The 19,460-nt window shown below is 45.2% G+C and overlaps 1 protein-coding gene across 8 annotated transcripts in view; it reads left to right on the top strand.

Moving 5' to 3' along the window:
- The window catches only part of Mrap2 (melanocortin 2 receptor accessory protein 2), a 37,654-nt gene extending 23,798 nt beyond the window's left edge, over positions 1-13,856 (top strand). For 6 of the 8 annotated variants that reach the window (XM_031345444.1, XM_031345443.1, XM_031345449.1 and 3 more), the window contains 2 exons: positions 5,762-5,861; positions 12,283-13,856. In XM_031345444.1, coding sequence (XP_031201304.1) covers positions 5,762-5,861; positions 12,283-12,673 — 491 coding nt within the window. In that variant the 3' untranslated portion in view covers positions 12,674-13,856. Of the gene's footprint in view, positions 1-1,592; positions 1,689-5,761; positions 5,862-12,282 lie in introns of those variants that run through there. The other 2 variants (XM_031345450.1, XM_031345451.1) reach the window with 2 other exon arrangements.
- The last annotated feature ends 5,604 nt before the right edge of the window (positions 13,857-19,460 follow it).

The following is a 19,460-nucleotide window of genomic DNA, read 5'->3' on the forward strand; positions in this document are numbered from 1 at the left end:
GAGTGAATTCCATACAGAGTGGTGGAAACCAAGTGTAGAGATACCAAGGAGAATGGGACACGAGGGGACGGGCCTAGAGGTCAGGGGAGCACATAGAGGTCAGGGGCAGGGAATAGAGATCAGGCTGAGACTACTGGCTTTTCTCTGAGGAGTCTGTAGAAGGTTTGAAACAGAGGAATAGCCTCTGTCTTAGGTTTCAGTGGGACCAGTGAGGGACTCCTTCCCATAGCCATTGAGGTACCAAGGTGCAGGCTAAGGCAGACTGGCAGGAATCATGTGCATTTCAGATGTTTATAGATGTGGGGTCTCTAGATTGTCCATGGCTTGACATGGGCTTAAGAGAAGAGGTAAGGTTGCTTTGAAGCTTTGGGACCAGAGTGGCTGGTAGGATGGAATTGCCACTAACTGGGATGAAGAAGTGTAAGGGAAAGACGGGTTTCAGAAGTGAGGAACATCAGAACTCAGTTTTGCACCTGCAGAATTAACACACTGACCATACATCCAAGAATGCATGGGGGAAGAATGCATGGGGGAGAAGGATGGAGGCTTTGTAGTAAACTTGGCTCAACCCAGAGAACACAGATTGACAATAGATCGTTGAAATAACATGAGGTCTATTGATCCACGTACTTGGGGTTGCCCACTTTCACGCGCGGGGGTAGGGGGGGCCAACCCCAAACTCAGAAAGCACACATCTTTTATACTTTACAGAGGGCAGATTTCTGCAACAAGGCTAGCTAGCTTACTCTGGTTGGTGGAACACAGGACGAAGGATCTCATCAGGCATTGGTTGGCTTGCTCAGGGGGCTGTTCTTGGCTGAGTCAGCCAACTTCCCTATCCAGCTCTGCACCTGGCCTTGAGAAGTCCCTGGGAAGGGGCTGAGTAACTAGGTGGTAGGGGGATTGTTAGCCGCAAGATCAGGGTGGCAGTTTGTGGTCTTTTTCGAAATTCACCACAGGAGGGGTTGGGGGTTCTTTCGAGAATTGCTAATCTTGTTTTCGTAGACCTTCACATCATTGCAACCACCAGTTATTTTTATTTTGGCCTTACTTAGCTTAGTCAGAATGGCCTGGTCATTCTGTCTCAATATTCTGACCACCAGAACTTTGTTTCTACAGCATGCCCTTGGCTCTCTCTGAAACACAGCTTCTTAGTGTTTCTCAGAAAACAGCCAAATGGCTGAAGCTGCTACTTGCTACTTTGTAAAACTTTGTTTCCACACTGCTTGCTGCTTACAGGAGCTAGAACATGGCCCCCTTATTTTACTGTGAAACTTTATTTCTACATTTCTCAAACTTCGTTTTTCACTTTATTAGTTCAGTTTGAATGCCTTTCAAGGCTAGTAGGCTGGTGAGTGGCGGTGACTTCTGGGTGTGAGCCCCAGGACACCGTTAACATCTGTGTGTCTTAGTGTCTGTCAACTTGACACACACTAGAGTCACCTGAGAAGACTCGCCTCCCTCATAGTTGGCCTGTGGGCAAATCTGCAGGGCATTTTCTTGATTAATGATTGATGTGGGAGGGGCCAGCTCACGGTGGGTGGTGCCATCCCAACAGGTGACCCTGAGCAAGCAACCTGTAAGCAGTGTCCCTCTGTGGGCTTCTGCATCAATTTCTACCCCCAGGTTCTGAGTTCTTAGACTCCTGCCTTGACTCCCCCTGATGATGGACTGCTGCAAAATGTAAGGTAAAATAACCTCGTCCTTCCCCCAGGTTGTTTTTGGCCAGTGTTTATCACGCGGGGGCGGGGGGATGAGGGAGTGGGAGGGAAGGTGGGGGTGGGGAAGACACGAGTAGAGAAATTGGTAGTGAGAAAATGGAGGATTGCAGTCTTGGATCTGACTGTGTTTTGGAGGACTGCAGAGGAGAATTTTGGAACTTTAGGCTGCAAAAGCCATTGAGTGCTCAGAGCTCAGAGAGCTATCTTGGGAATTCAGAAAATAAAGCAGAGTACAGTACTTACACATAATGGAAGTCTGCATTTAGAAGTGTCAGAGGGAAGTAAGGATTCTACTGAGCTATTTGTGTGCTCTATCTGAATTAAGACCACCGAAGCGGAACCTTTGCTGTAGAGGGAAAATGGACAAAGGTTAGCTGGAGCTAAGAAAAATCAACTGTGACTGAGACTGGTATCACTGAGGTAAAATCTGGGAAGATTTCCTCATGGTCAGCCCACAGATGCTGCCGCTCACAGGGCCCAAGGCTGAGTTCCAAGTTGGCAGCTGAATTTGATAATGTGTACGTCTCTCTCACAAGGTAGTGGTTTTGAAGGCATGGTGGGGCGGGGGGGGGCGGGGTCAAGGAAAAAGGCTGAGGCTTGGTACTGTGGGGTGGGGTTGGAGTCTCCCCCAAAGAAAGCCCAGGGAGGCATTGGCGAGAGTGCACCCTCAGTTGAAGTAAAAACCTCAGGGTAGGTCATGGAGAGCAACAGGCTTGGCAGCATGAGGTGCAGAGTCCTGAAGAGGGCCCCGGAGAGGCTACTAGTGAAATTGTGGCCTCAGAAGCAGGGGCAAGAGATGCCAGGACTGTAGGATGTCCATAAAAGGTAGCGGAGGTTTCTGCTCCTGTGTTATTCAGTTGTTAGTCTCGGCATCCCCTTCCTTCCTCTCTGCCCACTTCCTGCTTAGGAAGGAGGAAGCATGCTGGGGACCAGTCCACCATTCCTATGAAAGCTAAAAGCTGCTGTTGTAGATTCTGAACAGAGAGACTGGGTACTGAGGCCTCTCCGGGAAATAAGCTTTTAATTACAGTGGTAATCCCGGTCAAACGCTTATTACACACAAAACACCCAGGGAACCCAATACGGTAAAATGGGGCCTTTTACATGAATTTCGTTTTCTGACTCTTATATATGCCAACATATAATTTTATTGGTCATTTTAAATCCTTAAGGTGGGATTCTAAAGACCGCCTGAATGTGGAAGAAGGGAGGGCTGCTGTAAGATGTATTAGGGTCTCACAGAAGCATCTTAGTGGAGATGAAATCACATGGCAGCCTCTCAGGTCTTCCTTTTAAGTCTTGGGGGAAGGCTTATTAAGCAAGGAGGGGTCTGCAGGGGCGACCTTCCAAATAAACAGATCTGGAAATGCCATTCACCACAGTAGGGCTGTATTTTTAACCCTGGGACTGAAACAGGACACCAGTATATAGATTTAGAATTGGCGTTTTCTATAAAGCAGTTGCTACAATACAGTGTGTGGACTCAGATAACCGCGCACCACTTCATCATAGCACATGCCCAGATCATTGAGATTTATAATTTCAAGTCATCTGTACTTGCATACACGTGTCTTTGGTGATTCGCTTTATGTCTTTTAATTTTATTTATTACTGTTGTATGTTTTTGTGTGTATGATGTGTGGGTGGGTGCACACAGGTGTCTTGGTACCCATGTGGAGACAACTTTGTGGGATTGGATCTCTCATGCCAGCTTTCCTGGGTTCTGGGACACAAACTCAGACTGTCAGGCTTTTTCCACAAAGGCTTCTCCCCGCTGAACCATCCTGAAGAGCCCCCTCCACGATTCCTTACTTCTATGGCTTATTTCCATTATATTAGAAGGCAAGGTCTAAAGAAACTCCTGCTTCTTTAGCACTTGGAATTAAAATACTAGGAATGAGACATTGATATTTTTTATCCAGAGTGCTAAATATACTACCTCAAATGTCTGTCTGTCTGTCTAGTCAGTAGTATAAGTAATAGGCAAGTATGAATTATGCAGAGTAAATTGTCAATTTTACTTTGGAAGCTGTGCCGCATATATACATATATACATATAAGTTATTTCTTCACCAGTGAAATGAGCCAATTTAAGCCAGATTAGAGTATATATAAAGGAAGTTTTATTGGGAGACCACTCTTGGGTGAGTTCATTGGCCCCAAGGAACAAGGGCAAGGGAAGCTGCCACCAGGAGGGAGACAGAGGGGAGGGGAGAAGAGAAAGAAAAAAGGGTGATGGAGTACATGGAGGGGGGAGGAGAGAGAGGGAGAGAGAGAGAGAAAGAGAGGGAGAGAAGAAGAGAGAGGGAGCAAGAGGGAGAGTGAGAGGGAGAGAGGGAGAGAGAGGGAAAGAGAGGGAGAGAAGAAGAGAGAGAGAGAGCAAGAGAGCTTAAAATGTCTGGATTACATAGGAAAGAGCCTCTAGGGGAGGGGAGTCCCTGCCCCTGGGCTGGAATGTTCAGCACAGGAGGAGGAGGGTGGATATGCCGGGTAGGGACTACGGGAGAACCTGGAGGCCAGGTTCACTTCGGTTTGTTAAATATGCACCTCAGCCGTTTGTCTGGGGTTCCTAAAAAAATTGGAATGCTGGTCCAATCCTGGAGATCTTGTTTAACAGTCGTCCTGGACTTGACCAGCATCCCAATTACAATTATTCTTTGCATTTAAGCACATTCACTGTACAAACTTTGATCATTATTAAAAAAAAAATAAACTTCTATTAACACTCATTATATTTTTGAGTGGGTAAACCTTTGAAAGTCTAGGTAAGAAAATCAGGTTGAAAATGCAGACTGACTCAGCCCTGTTGCCCCTGAACAGTGTGTGACCCTAGTGTGTGTGTACCAGGCTCTGTAACTGACTGTAATCCTTGTGCCCCAGTCAAATATGCAGAGGCTGCTCAGCTTTGACTGAGCATATATCCCAATAAACCTACTATAAACTGCATATATGGAAGTTGAGAATGGTTTAACTTACCTAACCTAGTAGACATCCGAGCCTAGCTGAGTATCATGGTGTAGTATCCCTGTTCCTTCTGTAACAGAGTGGCCCTTTAGAAGAGGCAGCTTGCGGCCACTGTTCTTTATCTAGAGACAGTATCATGCCCATGGTATCTTGCAAGCCTGGGAAAAAGATTAAAGTTGAAAGTTTGAAGTACAGAGTTTAGGGGGGTCATGTTGCTTTCAAACCTCCTGTAATGGAAAACTCTTTAAGTCAGAAACCATCTACAGCCCTGACTATTGCTCAAGATAGGATCAAGGAAAGACCTGTTCAGAGGGGGAAAAAAAAAGATGGGAGTCTCTAATTTAAAGGAGGGAGGGGTATGTCAGGTAGGGAAATGCAAGGTGTTCTGCTAAGGTGGTGGTGTGAAGCACGGACCCTGGGGCAAACCTTCACCGGCTCCAACGTGGTATTAAAGTCTGTCCAAGTGTTGGGGTGAAGAAGCTGTAGCTAGCAGCTAAAGCAACACACGGGGACATGATGTCCCATAGACAAAATGGGATTTAAAGAAGGAGTGAATTAGGAGACAAGGATAATGTGATGATAAAAGCCGGCCCTGCGGGGTACCTTCTCAGCCTCTGGCACCAAGTAAAGTGCCCTGGGTGGCACATTTCATCTGCCAGCCTCTGTGACCGAGCTGGCATAAAGCAGCTTGTGCATGGGGGTTGGGAGGACAGAGTGCAGGGCGGGGACAGGGAGGAGCAGAAAGTATTCATTCGTTAGTGGTAGTCAGGAGGCCATCTATATGTACTTTCCAAAAGTGACCTAGACCTGAATTGTGTCAACATAAGCATGAATGGAGTAATGTCAGTTCATTTTAAATACCTATGATTAAAATTAAAAAAAAAATTAATCCAAGGCAGTAAAGTAGGAGTTTGAAACATGGGATATCTATCGTCTGTCATACCCTCATTGCACTGGAAGCTTCTGATTTCGAGTCATAGCGCACTCTAGCATCTCTAGAAAGCTCGGGATCCTAAAATGTGTAAGCTAACTCAAACCACGTGAAACACTAACAGCTCCTCACCTGTGTCTTGCAGATTCGATTGTGATTGGCTTCTGGGTTGGTCTTGCGGTCTTTGTGATTTTCATGTTTTTTGTGCTGACTTTGCTGACGAAGACAGGCGCCCCACATCAAGAGTAAGTCTGGGCTGCTCTGTACTTCACAGACAACTAGAACCTGGAACCAGTTCGGGCTGGACTGACCCCAGAGGCTGGGGAGGTGGGCGGGGCACCAGTGCTGGGGCTGGGCAGACCCAGGGGAGGGAAAGGTGGGCGGGGCATGGATTGCTACCCAGATGCAGGTGCTGTGTAGGCGAGATCCTGCTTTTTGCCCTTAGGAAATCAGGTTTTTTGGTCCTTTCCTGCCATCTTTATGCTAAACCTAGATCTGATTTTTATATTGAAATTAAGATGTAGCTTCACCTTTTTCCAAAAAGTGTTTCTATGGGAGAAACCGCAAGCAAGCGCTGATGTGTTTACAGAGTTGAGCCTGGCGGTAATACTCTGCCTGTATCTTACTACTTGGTTTTTCCTGATTGTTGTTGGCTCTTATTTTCATACTTCAGCTATAACAAGGATCCCACTAAAAGGGGTATACTGTTTACCCCATCATGCAGTTTGCTTGAGATGTCTGGAACATCTCAAGATGAAATTCTTTAAGTACAAACAAGCAAACAAGCAAACAAAAGATGAGGGGCACTTTTCATAGTATTGTTCTAGGAAATCCAAACATATGGCATAGTTTTTAATAGGAAGAAAAGATGAGGTAAAACAAACAAGCAAACAAACAGACGTGTTGGAGCGATGGCTCAGTGGTTAAGCGCACTGACTGCTCTCCCGGAGACCCTGGTTTGATTCCCAGCACCCACATGGCTGCTCTCAGCGGTCTGTATCTTCAGTTCCAGAGTATCTGATGCTTTCCTCTGGCCTCACTGGGCAGCCAGCATGTTGGATACACACAAGTAGGCAAAATACTGTACACATACCTAGCTAGACCATGTTATCTAGCTATTTGGCTAAACACTACTCTAGGTGTTTCATTTTAAATACCTAGGTGTTTCTGTGCATGTATTTTTTTTTATTTTTTTTAGATGAAGTTAACACTGCATCTACATATTTTAAGGTAGGTGGGCTTCATTTTCTGAGCTGAGTGCCCTTCTAGAATAACACTGACAGTCCAGACAAGAACTCCTCCCTGCAGCTGCAGGCTTCGGTACGCACACACACATGCACGAGCGCACATGGAGGGCAGAGGAAACTGGAAAGAAAGAGTGGAGGAGCAAAGGAGGGGGAGGGGGGCATGTTTGCATTTTGTTGGTCTTTTTTTTTTTTTTTTTTTTTTTTTTTTGAGATCCCTGTCTACTTCTTTAAGAAGTCATTCTGGAGCTGGAGAGATAGCTCAGTGGTTAAGAGCACTGATAGCTCATCCAGAGGTCCTGAGTTCAGTTCCCAGCAACCACATGGTGGCTCCCAACCATCTGTAATGGGATCCTATGGCCTCTTCTGGTGTGTCTAAAGACAGCTACAATGTACTCATATAAATAAAATAAATAAATCTTAAAAAAAAAAAGTAGTCATTCTGAACAATGCTCAGTCACAGAGCAGGGCTCCCTGGGACCCTGCATGCTAACAAAGTGAAGGGGGAGGGTCCTTTCCTCTCAGGAAGGTAATGGATCAGCTCTCAGAGGCATAGTTTCAATACTGCCTCACAGACTCTTGGACCATGTTAAGATTTGGCTGGGAAGGACTAATGGAGTTAAGCTGGGTTATGGGACCTAGCAGTCACTGGGCTACTGGTTCGTAGAGCCCCACAGAGGCTGAGCCATCCTCAAGGGATGTGACTTTCAGGGTCGGTAAGTTACAGAGGTGTCTTCCACTAGAGCAGGAGTTCTCAACCTGTGGGTCTCAACCCTTTTTTGGGGGGATCTAAGTACCCCTTCACAGTAACATATCAGATATCCTACATATCAGATATTTCCAATTCATAACAGTGCCACCGTGACAGTTATGAGGTAGCAATGAGGTAATGTTATGGTTGGGGTCACCACAACCTGAGGAGCTGTACGGAAGGGTTATGGCAGTAGGAAGGTTGAGAAACACTGCTGTAGAACATTGTAGCCCCACCCCTCTGTCTCCTTGGTTGTGGTGACCGCATACATGGGGAATCCCCTTTCTGTTCTTTAAATGGGGAGTAGAGCCCACCCTTTCCTTCTGTCACTCATTCCTAAGAACTAAGCTCAGCCCACCTGATCTCAGGGCTGGGGGTGGAGGTCAGCTGCCTGTGTAGAAGAGAACCAGGTGTCCACGGGCACGAGATGGGCAGGGTTCGGAGGCAGAGATCCAGTAGAAAGCTGGCATCTTCTTTCTTAAAAGCTTTAAGGCTGGAGAAGCAGCTTTGATGGTGATTATTCTTCCCGCAGAGTATTTTGTGTGTGTGTGTGTGTAGCGGGAAAGCTCTTCTCTGGGTGCCTTACAGGCACTGAAAAGCCATTTTGTCCTTCCTGTCTGCAGGGGAGGCTGAGGAGTGTCTTGGTGGAACATTACAGCTCATTAGCACACATCTGTCAGAGAGAGGCTGGGGGTTAGGGTTAGAGAGCTTTTAGATTCATTTTCATGTTAGATATTTTGGATTTCTTAGGGAAAAAAAATCCAAGCCTCAGACATCCACCACAAATGGCCTTGTTTTTGTTTGTTTGTTTTTGTTTTTTATTTTGTAGCCGTTACTAAATGTCCTATATCCTGCTAAGGGTAGCTTTTATTTAAGGGTGAATACAGGCTTGCTCATGACCTTATAAAGCTGGAAATGACATTTTGCCTCAAACTGTAATTTAGCAGGATATGGCACTCACTCACAGGATGGGGGTGTGCAGCTAGAACAGACAACAGGAAAATGACAGCGCTTGCAATTATTGGTGCTGACCACCACCCCAGGTCTAGCGGGCAGGATGCAGATGTGGTGAGCGGTTGCTAAGGAACCCTGAGTTTCCCAAGATACTGATGACCACTGTCAACAGGTAGAAAAGCTGTGTTGGGTCCAACCTATCAACCTTTGCTGAATTGCCTTTGTTTTTACCATCAATTAGGAGGTTTTATTAAGTGCGCAGTTAGTTCTTGCTTTCCCGGGGCCATGCTGAGAGGAATTCTAAAGTGATGGAGTTTTTCCTGCCCACACAGTCTAACATCTCCCCGCTAATCACCAAAACCTGTTACACAGAAGGGCCTTCAGAGAAGTGTGTGCTTGGTGCCTCTGTCAGGCTGATTTACAGCGTGTATGAACTCTCGGCACAGGCTGTGTGTCTCTGTGAGTGGCAGTGGTTATTTTCTCACAGAATTTCACTCGGAGGATGACTTTTCTCAGCTTGTAGGAGCCCCACGGAAATGACTGCTGGAAATGGCAGGTGCCCTCATTCTGCTCAGCCCACTTCCCTTCCCCCTCCCCCCACATTAGTAGATATGGAGGCTAGTCAGTGTACAGTGACCTAGACTTAGGGAAAATCTCAGGGACTAACTCGGGGTATAACCTGTGTTGTGCTCTGCAGATAGAGGGGTGTGTGTGTGTGGTGGGGTAGGGGTCTGTCTGCCTGACTTTATTTGGTTTTCTGTCATGAGAAGATGTATCTGAGGATGTCTGTGTGTCTTGTAGCAGTCAGGGTTTTAGACAAGCCTGTAGATAACATCTTGCTGTGTTCAGTGTGTCATACGGCATCTACTGAGGCCCATGTCTTCACAAGACCCTTTGAAGGACGCACATGTTTATCAGTGTGCACATCTGTGTAGAGGAAAATAGCTCCCACAGAAGGCAGAGAAAGAAACATGACCTGGGAAAGAAACCAGAGAAAGATGGCAGGAGTGGAGGGGGTGAAAGACACCTTCCTGTTGCTAGATTACAGAGTCTTGCCATGGAGACATTGGCCACATCAGGGCAGCGGCCTGCTGGTGGACTGATACCTCAAACAGAGGTGCAAAGGGTAGGTAGGTGATCAGGTCCGCAGTAGTTCAACTGTAGAGTGACTGAGAGGATTGGTGAGGGAGGACATGGGAAGGCAGGAAGATATGAGGCATAGGCAGGACTATCAGGCTGGGGATGTGCGTAGAATGGGGAGGGGTATGGTGAGTACAGACAGTCACTGCAGGGTTAGAGGACTTGGCAGGTTCTTCTGGGAGATGCTGTCTACTGTGGTACTGATAACCCCATAGGCTGGGAGGATAGAGAGGGTGCAGCCTGTGGTGAGAAAAAGCCAAGGATCAGAGCAGTCAGGTCTAGCCTGGGCAACAGGATGTTGGAGATGATTAGTGAAATCCAAGTTAAAAATAGTAAATATACATTCTCAAAACAAAAACGAGAAAATAGGGTCAGGTTTCTAGCAGGATGAGCAGGTTTATTTCTCAGACTTAGGATGGTGTAGGAGGACTTCTAAACTCTCAAGCCAGATCTCGGCTACAGAACACACAATGGGTACAAACTGTCACAAATGGGGAAAGGTGCTAGGATTCTGGGGGATAACGTTTTCTGGCATATAGTCTTTGAGAACTCTCTTTTCATGATGGTACCAACGATTAGCCCACCTTTTCCAGGTTCTAGTTCTTGGATCTTGAGGCTTCTGGTTTTAGATATGATTTTTGTTTGTTTGTTTTGTTTTTCGAGACAGGGTTTCTCTGTGTAGCCCTGGCTGTCCTGGAACTCACTCTTGTAGACCAGGCAGGCCTTGAACTCAGAAATCCGCCTGCCTCTGCCTCCCAAGTGCTGGGATTAAAGGCATGCCCCACCACTGCCCGGTTTAACTTGAAGTTTTTAAAATTGTGTGTGTGTGTGTGTGTGTGTGTAGGTGCCCACAGAGTAGAAGGTATCTGATCCTTAGATCTAGAATCACATGTAGCCCTAAGCTCTCATGTTCTCTGGAAGAACAGTGAGTGCTTGCTATTGACTGCTGTATGGCCTCTCTCACCTTTAACCCAAGGTTCCTAAACACAAACTTTATAGACTGCAGTGCTGTAAGGTAATGTTGGACACAACAGCAAGGTCTTCCTTACCTTCCTTGAGGGCCATTCTCACTAGTAATTAGCAGGAAGATAGTCCACCGCTATCATAGTATGCAACCACCCAGGCTATCCAGTTGTGGAAGGTGCACAGTACCAAATGGTCTGTGCTTGCCAAGTACCCTGGGGAGGAAGCCCTGGGGCAGAGGCCTGAGCAGCTCTTGGAGAAGAAGGGAGTAAAGACAAGGTGGTTTCTTGTAGCTAAATACAGGCAGAGGAGAGACCTGCATGGAACTGATTTGTTGGCCTTCCCATATCACTGTCTTTGGAGTCCACACTTAGTGCCAATCATCCCTCCATTCAAGTGCATCTGCTTCTAGTTTCAGGCCTTAGCTGAACACATCTTTGAATTTATTTCCAGCCTGTAGGATCAATAGAAGAGGCATCTTGCCAGGATAAGATTTGCTTTAATTTCAGATCTCCGCATGACTGATATGTTCATTCATTCACTCATCCTACAGAAGCACGCTGAGCAATGGGTATATACCTACCATTGTTCTTGGTACTGGGAACATAGGCAAGAAGCATACAATTCCGGTCCTGGAGAGCTTATCCTCTGAAGCAGGTGGCAGAGAAATGGGCATAAGACAGCGAGGAAGATAAATGGGGAGAAGCTCCCAGTGTCCCTGCAGAGCACCTAGCCCAGATCAAAAGTTTTGCAGGTTTGTTGTAGAGATGGGGCACAGAGGAAAGAAGCAACTTGGCAGATACTGAGAGGGCTGTAGCTCTGTGCTGTATGCTCTAGGGTTGTGATATTGAACATCACTATAGCAATGATGGTTGGAGATTCTGTGAAAATGCCGATTACTGAGTCTATCTATCTCCAGAGATTCTAAAGGTTTGCAAGACAGGACTTTGTTCATAGGCACCTAATTTGACTTTGATGCAAGGCTGGGAGATGGTCCAATTGCTAAAGTGATAGCCATGCAAGTTTGAGGACCTGAATTTTGGATCCTGGAAATTCACATAAAAACCAGTGTATGGTATGTGACTGTAATCCCAATATGGGGAAGGTGGAGGCAGGAGGATTCCCTGCTTCTTGCTGGGCAGCAAGTCTAAGCTGAATCAGTGAGCTCCAGATTCAGTGAAAGATCCTGTTTCACAAAAGGAATAAAAAACAAAAAGCAAAAATGACAAACAAAACTATTGAAGAAGATACTGAATTTAGACTAGTGGGTTCCACATATACCTGCACACACATTCACACACACACAAATGTATGTACCACATGTAAATAAGCATGAAATAAAGATTAAAAAATGATTTCAATTCAGGAGGTCTAAGAATCACTGGAGTGCTTTACAGGATACTGGGGTTCTGCACCCTATCTGCCCTTAGGAAAATCCAAGGGCTTTCATCTGGAGGTCTGTGTTCAGAAGTGATGTACTTCACTGCTGGTGCTGGTCTGCATAACCTAAGAGATACCCAGTAGGGGCTTTCTGGGACTCACCTCCATGGAGGACAGCATGAGGCTGTAGGTGTGTGAGCTGCAGATCTGTGACCTCGCCTTTTTTCTTTACAGCAATGCAGAGTCCTCAGAGAAGAGGTTCCGAATGAACAGCTTTGTGTCAGACTTTGGCAAGCCACTGGAGTCAGACAAGGTGTTTTCTCGTCAGGGCAATGAGGAGTCCAGGTCTCTGTTCCACTGTTACATCAACGAAGTGGAACACTTGGACAGGGTCAAAGTTTGCCACCAAACAACAGCCATCGACAGTGATGTCCACCTCCAGGAAGCCATCAGAAGCGGTGGGAGGCCTGAGGAGGAGCTAACCAGGTTTATGAAGTTTGACATCCCCAACTTCGTGAACACAGAACAGAACTCCTTTGGGGAGGATGATCTTCTGATTTCGGAACCACCTGTTCTTCTAGAAAATAAGCCAGTTTCCCAGACATCACGTATAGACCTGGGCTGAAAGACACTTGTGGGTGCCTTCTTGAGGATGTGTTCTGTCTCTGTACAGCAAGAAACCACATGCTACCCACACTCGTGTGTGTGTGTGTGTGTGTGTGTGTGTGTGTGTATGGAGAGAGAGAGGGGAGGAGAGCATGATGCTTAACGCCCAGGCTAGGACTGGAATGTAGTGATAGAGGGGCAAAATTTGGAGATGGAAGGCACCATTTTGTTTTGACTTTTTCCTTTTTGGATTAAAAATGCATTGTCAATATTAAGGCTTCTTTATTGAAACAATTAGCCACATAAGCAATCGAGCCATCTTCTGGGTGAGGGTTAGGTCACTGCAGTCTGATCTAGCCCTTTCCCACCATTCTCCGCCTGTAACAAGCTGCTTTACCTCTCTGGACTGCCACGGTTTTACAGGTAAGGTGGCCTGTCCGGAGTAGATGACCTGCCCTAGCTCTAGAATTTTGTGACTTTCAGACTTAGCATCTAAGACAAGCTAAGAAACACATAAGCAGTAGATCATAGAACAGGGCACCCTGGCTTTCGTGGCAGGTACTCCAGGTCTTGGTACCCTTCCTTCGATCAACCCTTGCCTGAGTCACACTTTAGTTAGGGAAACCTTTACCAGACCAGGAGACTCACATGCTGTGGACAGTGTCTCTACTGAGTTATGCTGTAGCACTTTATGTGAACTCCACCCATCCTTGTTTTAAACTGGGACAGCTTTGACTCCAGTGAGTACCAGCCTAAACTGTTTGATAAGCATGTGTGCTCTTGGAAAGTGGTAGGGCAGAGTGTCATCTGGCTGATGCAGGTCCCTTATGGGTGTCTCCATGTTGGCATCCCTGTGCTCACACTTCTGAAATATTTGGCTTCAGAACAAGAAGAAACTTCTCGCCACACTGTTGGTCTGTGTGGCAGATGTGAAGGTGTCGGCTGCCTGGCTTGGAGCTGAGAGGGTCAGTGGGTTGTTTGTGCCACAGTAGCAGATAGGATTGTGATGATGTTAATGTGAGCAATGTGATGTTCATTTTGCAGAGGAAGCAACCCTTTGCTAGGGTCAGAAAGAACTCAGTTTTACACACACACAGAGTTATATGCATGAACAGCTGCTAATCTCTGGGTGGCATCTACTTTAAGAATTTGTTCATCATTTGTCTTGCTTAAGTTGCAAAATAAATGCATTGGATCGCACAGGAATTTTCTCTCGTTTGATTTTCACACAGGCAAGTTTCCATTTCTCTAAAAAATCTATCCTATGCTGTGCCTACAATGTCTCCTGATGTCTTGGAGTGTGTGTATGCTGATGGTGTCTCAGGGATCCTAGACTCAGGCCACACAGGTGCTTTGTTTGGCAACAAATCCACCCAAGGAAATCCCTTTCCCATAATGTCTTCGAAAGGAAGTATGACTCCTTTTTTTTTTTTTTTTTTTAAAAAAAAATTAGATATTTTCTTTGTTTACATTTCAAATGTTCTCCCCTTTCCTGGTTTCCCCTCTGAAAAAAACCCCTATTCCCTGCCCCCTCCCCCTGCTCACCAACTCACCCTCTCCCAGTTCCTGACCCTGGCATTCCCCTACACTGGGGCATAGAACCTTCACAGGACCAAGGGCTTCTCCTGCCATTGATGACTGACTAGGCTATCCTCTGCTAAATATGAAGCTGGAGCCATGAGTCCTACCATGAGTGCTCTTTGGTTGGTGGTTTAGTCTCTGGGAGCTCTGGGGATACTGGTTAGTTCATACTGTTGTTCCTCCTAAGGGGCTGCAAACCTTTCAGTTTCTTGTGTCCTTTCTCTAGCTCCTTCATTGGGGACCCTGTGCTCAGTCCAATGGATGGCTGTGAGCCTCTACTTCTGTATTAGTCAGGCACTGTCAGAGCCTCTCAGGAGACAGCTGTATCAGGCTCCTGTCAGCCAGCACTTGCTGAAATCCACAATAGTGTCTGGGTTTGGTAATTGTATATGGGAGGGATCCCCTGGTGAGGCAGTCTCTACAGTCTCTAGATTGTCCTTCCTTCAGTCTCTGCTCCATAGTTTGTCTCTGCAACTCCTTCCATGGGTACTTTGTTCCCCCTTCTAAGAAGGAATGAAGTATCCATACTTTGGTCTTCCTTCTTCTTGAGTTTCTTGTGGTTTGTGGATTGTATCTTGGGCATTCTGAGCTTCTGTACTAATATCCACTTATCAGTGAGTGCATACCATGTGTGTTCTTTTGTGACTGGGTTACCTCACTCAGGATGATATTCTCCAGATCCATTCATTTCCCTAAGAATTTCATAAATTCATTGTTTTTAATTGCTGAGTAGTACTCCATTGTGTAAATATACCACATTGTCTGTATCCATTTCTCTGTTGAGAGAAATCTGGGTTCTTTCCAGCTTCTGGCTATTATAAATAAGGCTGCTATGAACATAGTGGAGCATGTGTCCTTATTAAATGTTGGAGCATCTTCTGGGTATATGCCTAGGAGTGGTACATCTGGGTCCTCTGGTAGTACTATATATCCAATTTCCTGAGAAACTGCTAAACTGATGTCCAGAGTAGTTGTACCAGCTTGCAATCCCACCAGCAATGAAAGATTGTTCCTCTTTCTCCACAACCTCTCCAGCATCTGCTGTCACCTGAGTTTTTGATCTTAGCCATTCTGACTGCTGTGAAGGGGAATCTCAGGGTTGTTTTGATTTGCATTTCCCTGATGACTAAAGATGTTGAACATTTCTTTAGGTGCTTCTCAGCCATTCCTCAGTTGAGAATTCCTTGTTTAGCTTTCTACCACATTTTTTAATAGGGTTATTTGGTTCTCTGGAGTCTAACTTCTTGAGTTCTTTGTATATATTGGATATTAGCCCTCTATCAGATACAGGATTGGTAAAGATCTTTTCCCAATCTGTTGGTTGAAGGACAAAACGGAAGTATGACTCTTTAAGAGACTAACATCTAGTGGTAGGACAAAACATGAACTACTTTGTACAGTATCATTAAAGCCACTTTAGCGAGTTCTTACAGATAGAGACATACTACCTTCATGTATATTTTTGCACAATGCAACAAGATTGATCTTACTAACTTGCATGAGTATTAACATAATTCTTTCAACTACATATATACATTTATATATAAATGTAAATCATGAACTACTTAATTATGCATGAAAGCTATTTGAGAGATACCATATTTCAAAGTTAACTAGGCAGAAGAGGACTTGGAGTCCTAAACAGAAGGAAGAATGTCCTTGAGTGTATCGTAATTTTAAGTACTAAATGTTAAGGACCACGAAAAACTGATACTTTACAACCTCTTAAGAGTGGAGAGGCTAGGCTTTCTCAGTCCCCTAAGTGCTTCCAGTAGACACAAGGTTTCTGAGCAAGACCAAGAACTTCTGTTCAGCCCAGCAGGCTACAGGTGCATAGCAGGGATGTTGCTTCTCAGTTAATTGTCCATTGCTGTTATAATAAATTAGGGCAGACCATGTCTTTAAACAACACGAACTTCTTATCATCCTAGTGCACAAGTCTAAAACCAGTCCCAGATAGTTCAAAACAAAGTATTAATGTGGCTGTGTTCCATCTAGAAAAGTTCTGGTTTGGATATGCACTATCCTCCAAGGGCTTATGGGTTGAGGACTTGGTCCCCAGTATAACAATGACCAGAGGTAGGAAGAATCCCAGCAGAATCTAATCCATTATTGGATCATAAGGGCTATGAGCTCATTGTGGATTAGTTAATGGGTTCCTAGTTTGATGGACTAACAGAAGTGATAGAAACATAGAGGTCATGTTTAGTTGCCAGCATGCTTCGGGAAGCTGGATCTTGTTGCTGGCCCTTCTGTTCCCTGGTCACTTCCTGTCATGCTTTACTGCCACAGGCCCAGAAAGGATGCATCAAATGATCATGGATTTGAGGTCTCCAAACCATGAGCCCAAATACACGTTTCCTTCATTTCTTTCAGAGAAAGCTAACATGGGAGGCTCTGGAAAGCAATCTATTTTCTTGCCTTCCTCAGTTTCTCCAGGTGGCTCAATCTTTGAATCATGGCCTCAGGTCACTGTAACCTCTTCTTTTGCTTTCTGCCCCTGACAGCCAGCCCTGTGTCCTTCTTACCAGGACTCTGTGGTTACCTTGGATTACTGAGGATAACTCATGTTAGATCTCTTCCTGATCTCATCTGCCAAAGTCCCTTTTGTCATGAAAGGTAACACAGAACTAGTTCCAGAGATGAGATATGGGCATACTGAGAGCCAGCAGCCTTCCTTCCCTGTCTTCTTGGGCCCAGATCATCCTCCATGTAAAAATATAGTTACCTCAGAATGCTGGAGTCTCAGTCCATTGCAGTATCAACTCCAAGCTGCTTAGTGTCATTATTTTAACCATCTAAGCCAGATGTCAGCGAGTCTTGGGGAAAGTCATCTCCATCTACAGACTTGGAAAACTAGAAGGCATTTTTTGTCCCTTGGTATTACAAGTCTAAGATACAGGGTATAAAATTCCTGTTCATGGGTCACAGGGCCCAATAAATTTCAAAGCTCAAGGTTGGCAATTCGACCAGGTTTCAAGGCTATAGCTTGTGGTGATATGCTCTCCTCACCTAAGAGTTAACCTAGCCCGATGCCAAGCTTCCAAGATCAGAGAAGACTGGGCACGTTCATGGTAGCACAGCAGTAAACTCTATATGCTAAGCCTAAAACTCTACTTTTAGACTCTTTCTTTCAATGGGTCAATGTGGCCTTAGCTGGGTATCTACCAGTCTGTTTCTCCATGAAGAATTACCTTATTTCTTTTCCACTTTGGGTTACACAAGACAGCCAATTTCCTGGAGAGAGAATAGCAAGCCTATGGGCTATGGTTTAGACAGGAAATGGAAGGTGGGACATCCAGGAGGGAAAAGAATTCTGGTATAGAGCCAGGCATTGGAAGATCCGCTGGAGAAGATGGAGATGGAGGCATGGTACCTGAGCACAGGTAACCAGACACGGGGCAGAATGTAGGTTAAAATAAATGGGTTATCTAAGGTAAGATCTAGTTAGAGTAAAGCCTAGCCATTAGGCCAAGGTATTTGTAAATGTATTTGGAGTCTGAGTCTTGGGAGCATGGGTCTGGGAGGAAGGACAGGACCTCGCTTCAGTTTCCTGCATGTTAGGGACACTTAACATATTTAGCATTGTTTATTTCATTATTCAACTTCTCTGTCTTTGTGGCTGCTACTGAAATTTCAGGAATAACAGGATACTGTTTGGGTATTGCTAAATACCCGAATTCTAACCAGTTTGTTAGGGCTATCCTCTCTCCTCACTGTAATCTTGGCGGCAGTCTGGTCCTTAATAATACCCACAGCATCTGTCTACAAGGGTATTGGTTCCTGCCTCTGAGTTGCTGTATTTCTTCCTAGTCCTGTTTTGGCCCTCCTTTGGGAGCAGCTGCTGGTGTGCCCCTGCTCTTGGAAGCCTGCTGCTGTTTGGAATTTGGTCATCTTTCCCAGTGATGTGCAGCATGGGCATCTGCTGAGCCTGCCTTTTGTGGAGCTTAAACTATTTACACTGACTACATCCACATGAGGTCGCATCACTGCATGAGAGTCAGCCTTCTTGCCATGCTCTGTGACCTGTGAGTACCTGGGGGATGATTTCTCCTGTGAGCATAAAGCTGAGCTCACGTATCAATGTTTCTCTTTTGTCTTCCTTTCTACTCTCACCACTTCTGGGGGAGACTGAGAATCCTATTTATTAGCATCACGCCACTAATCCTTCAAAAAGCATCACGACTACCTACGGGCTGCATCACGACTACCTAAGGGCTGCTTTATCACGTGTCAGAAGAGAAAAGCATCCGTAGAACTTTGCTCTAAATACAATCTCAGTGAATGGTTTGAAAAATCCACAGCATTTAGATTTTAAATCCAGAAAGGCATGCCTATAATAGCAGCATTTGGGAGGCTGAGATCGGAGGAACGCCAGGAGTTCAAGGCCATCTTGGATCACACAGTCAGATGCTGTTTCACAAAACCCAGATCTTACATAGAGAATGCTTAGTTAATGCAACTGTATAAAATGCTATGGCAGAGTAGTCATTGCCTTGAAGCCACTTACTCCTGGGATACTTTAGCAATGAGTTTTCTCTTAAGAGTCGTGAAACTATTAGAGTTAAGAAACTATGAGGAGGCGTGAAGGTCATCCCGGATGACCTAATCAAGTGCCTATCTTCCGTGTTCCTGGTAACACTCCAGTTTTGCAGGAGATGGGCTAAGGGCAAGGCAAGGACTATAATTGCTTCTTATTGTAATTTGCAATACTAAAGGGCAGAGAATAATTACAATGCCACTTCTTAAAACTTAAAATACCATAAAGAAGGACAGTGGAGGCAACAAGGACTTGGCTCTTCCTGGCAGAGCATCACTCTTCTTACACAGTCGCATATATTTTTTCTTTAATTTTTTCTAACATGCCCTGCCCGTGTTACTTTTGGTCAGGAGGAGGGGATCTGTAATGCTTCTCAGGCACTGAATGGAGACATGGCATTATGAACTGATGGGGTGATTATTTGGAATTAATCCAAATGGGCCTGTCAGTTACTAGGATGGGAAAAAAAATGTCCCACAGGAAGCTGTCTGCTTAAAAAACTTATAAAGCACACTTAAATATGCAGGCTGGCACAGTGGACTCCTGGACACCTGCTGTATATTATTAGCTAACTGATAATTACATGGTAACATCCCCTAAATGTCTCCAAATTTCTTTCTTTCTTTTCTTTCTTTCTCTTTCTTTCTTTCTTTCTTTCTTTCTTTCTTTCTTTCTTTCTTTCTTT

Source organism: Mastomys coucha, unplaced genomic scaffold (genome assembly GCF_008632895.1).
Source record: "Mastomys coucha isolate ucsf_1 unplaced genomic scaffold, UCSF_Mcou_1 pScaffold23, whole genome shotgun sequence".
In the NCBI taxonomy this organism is placed as follows: Eukaryota; Metazoa; Chordata; class Mammalia; order Rodentia; family Muridae; genus Mastomys; species Mastomys coucha.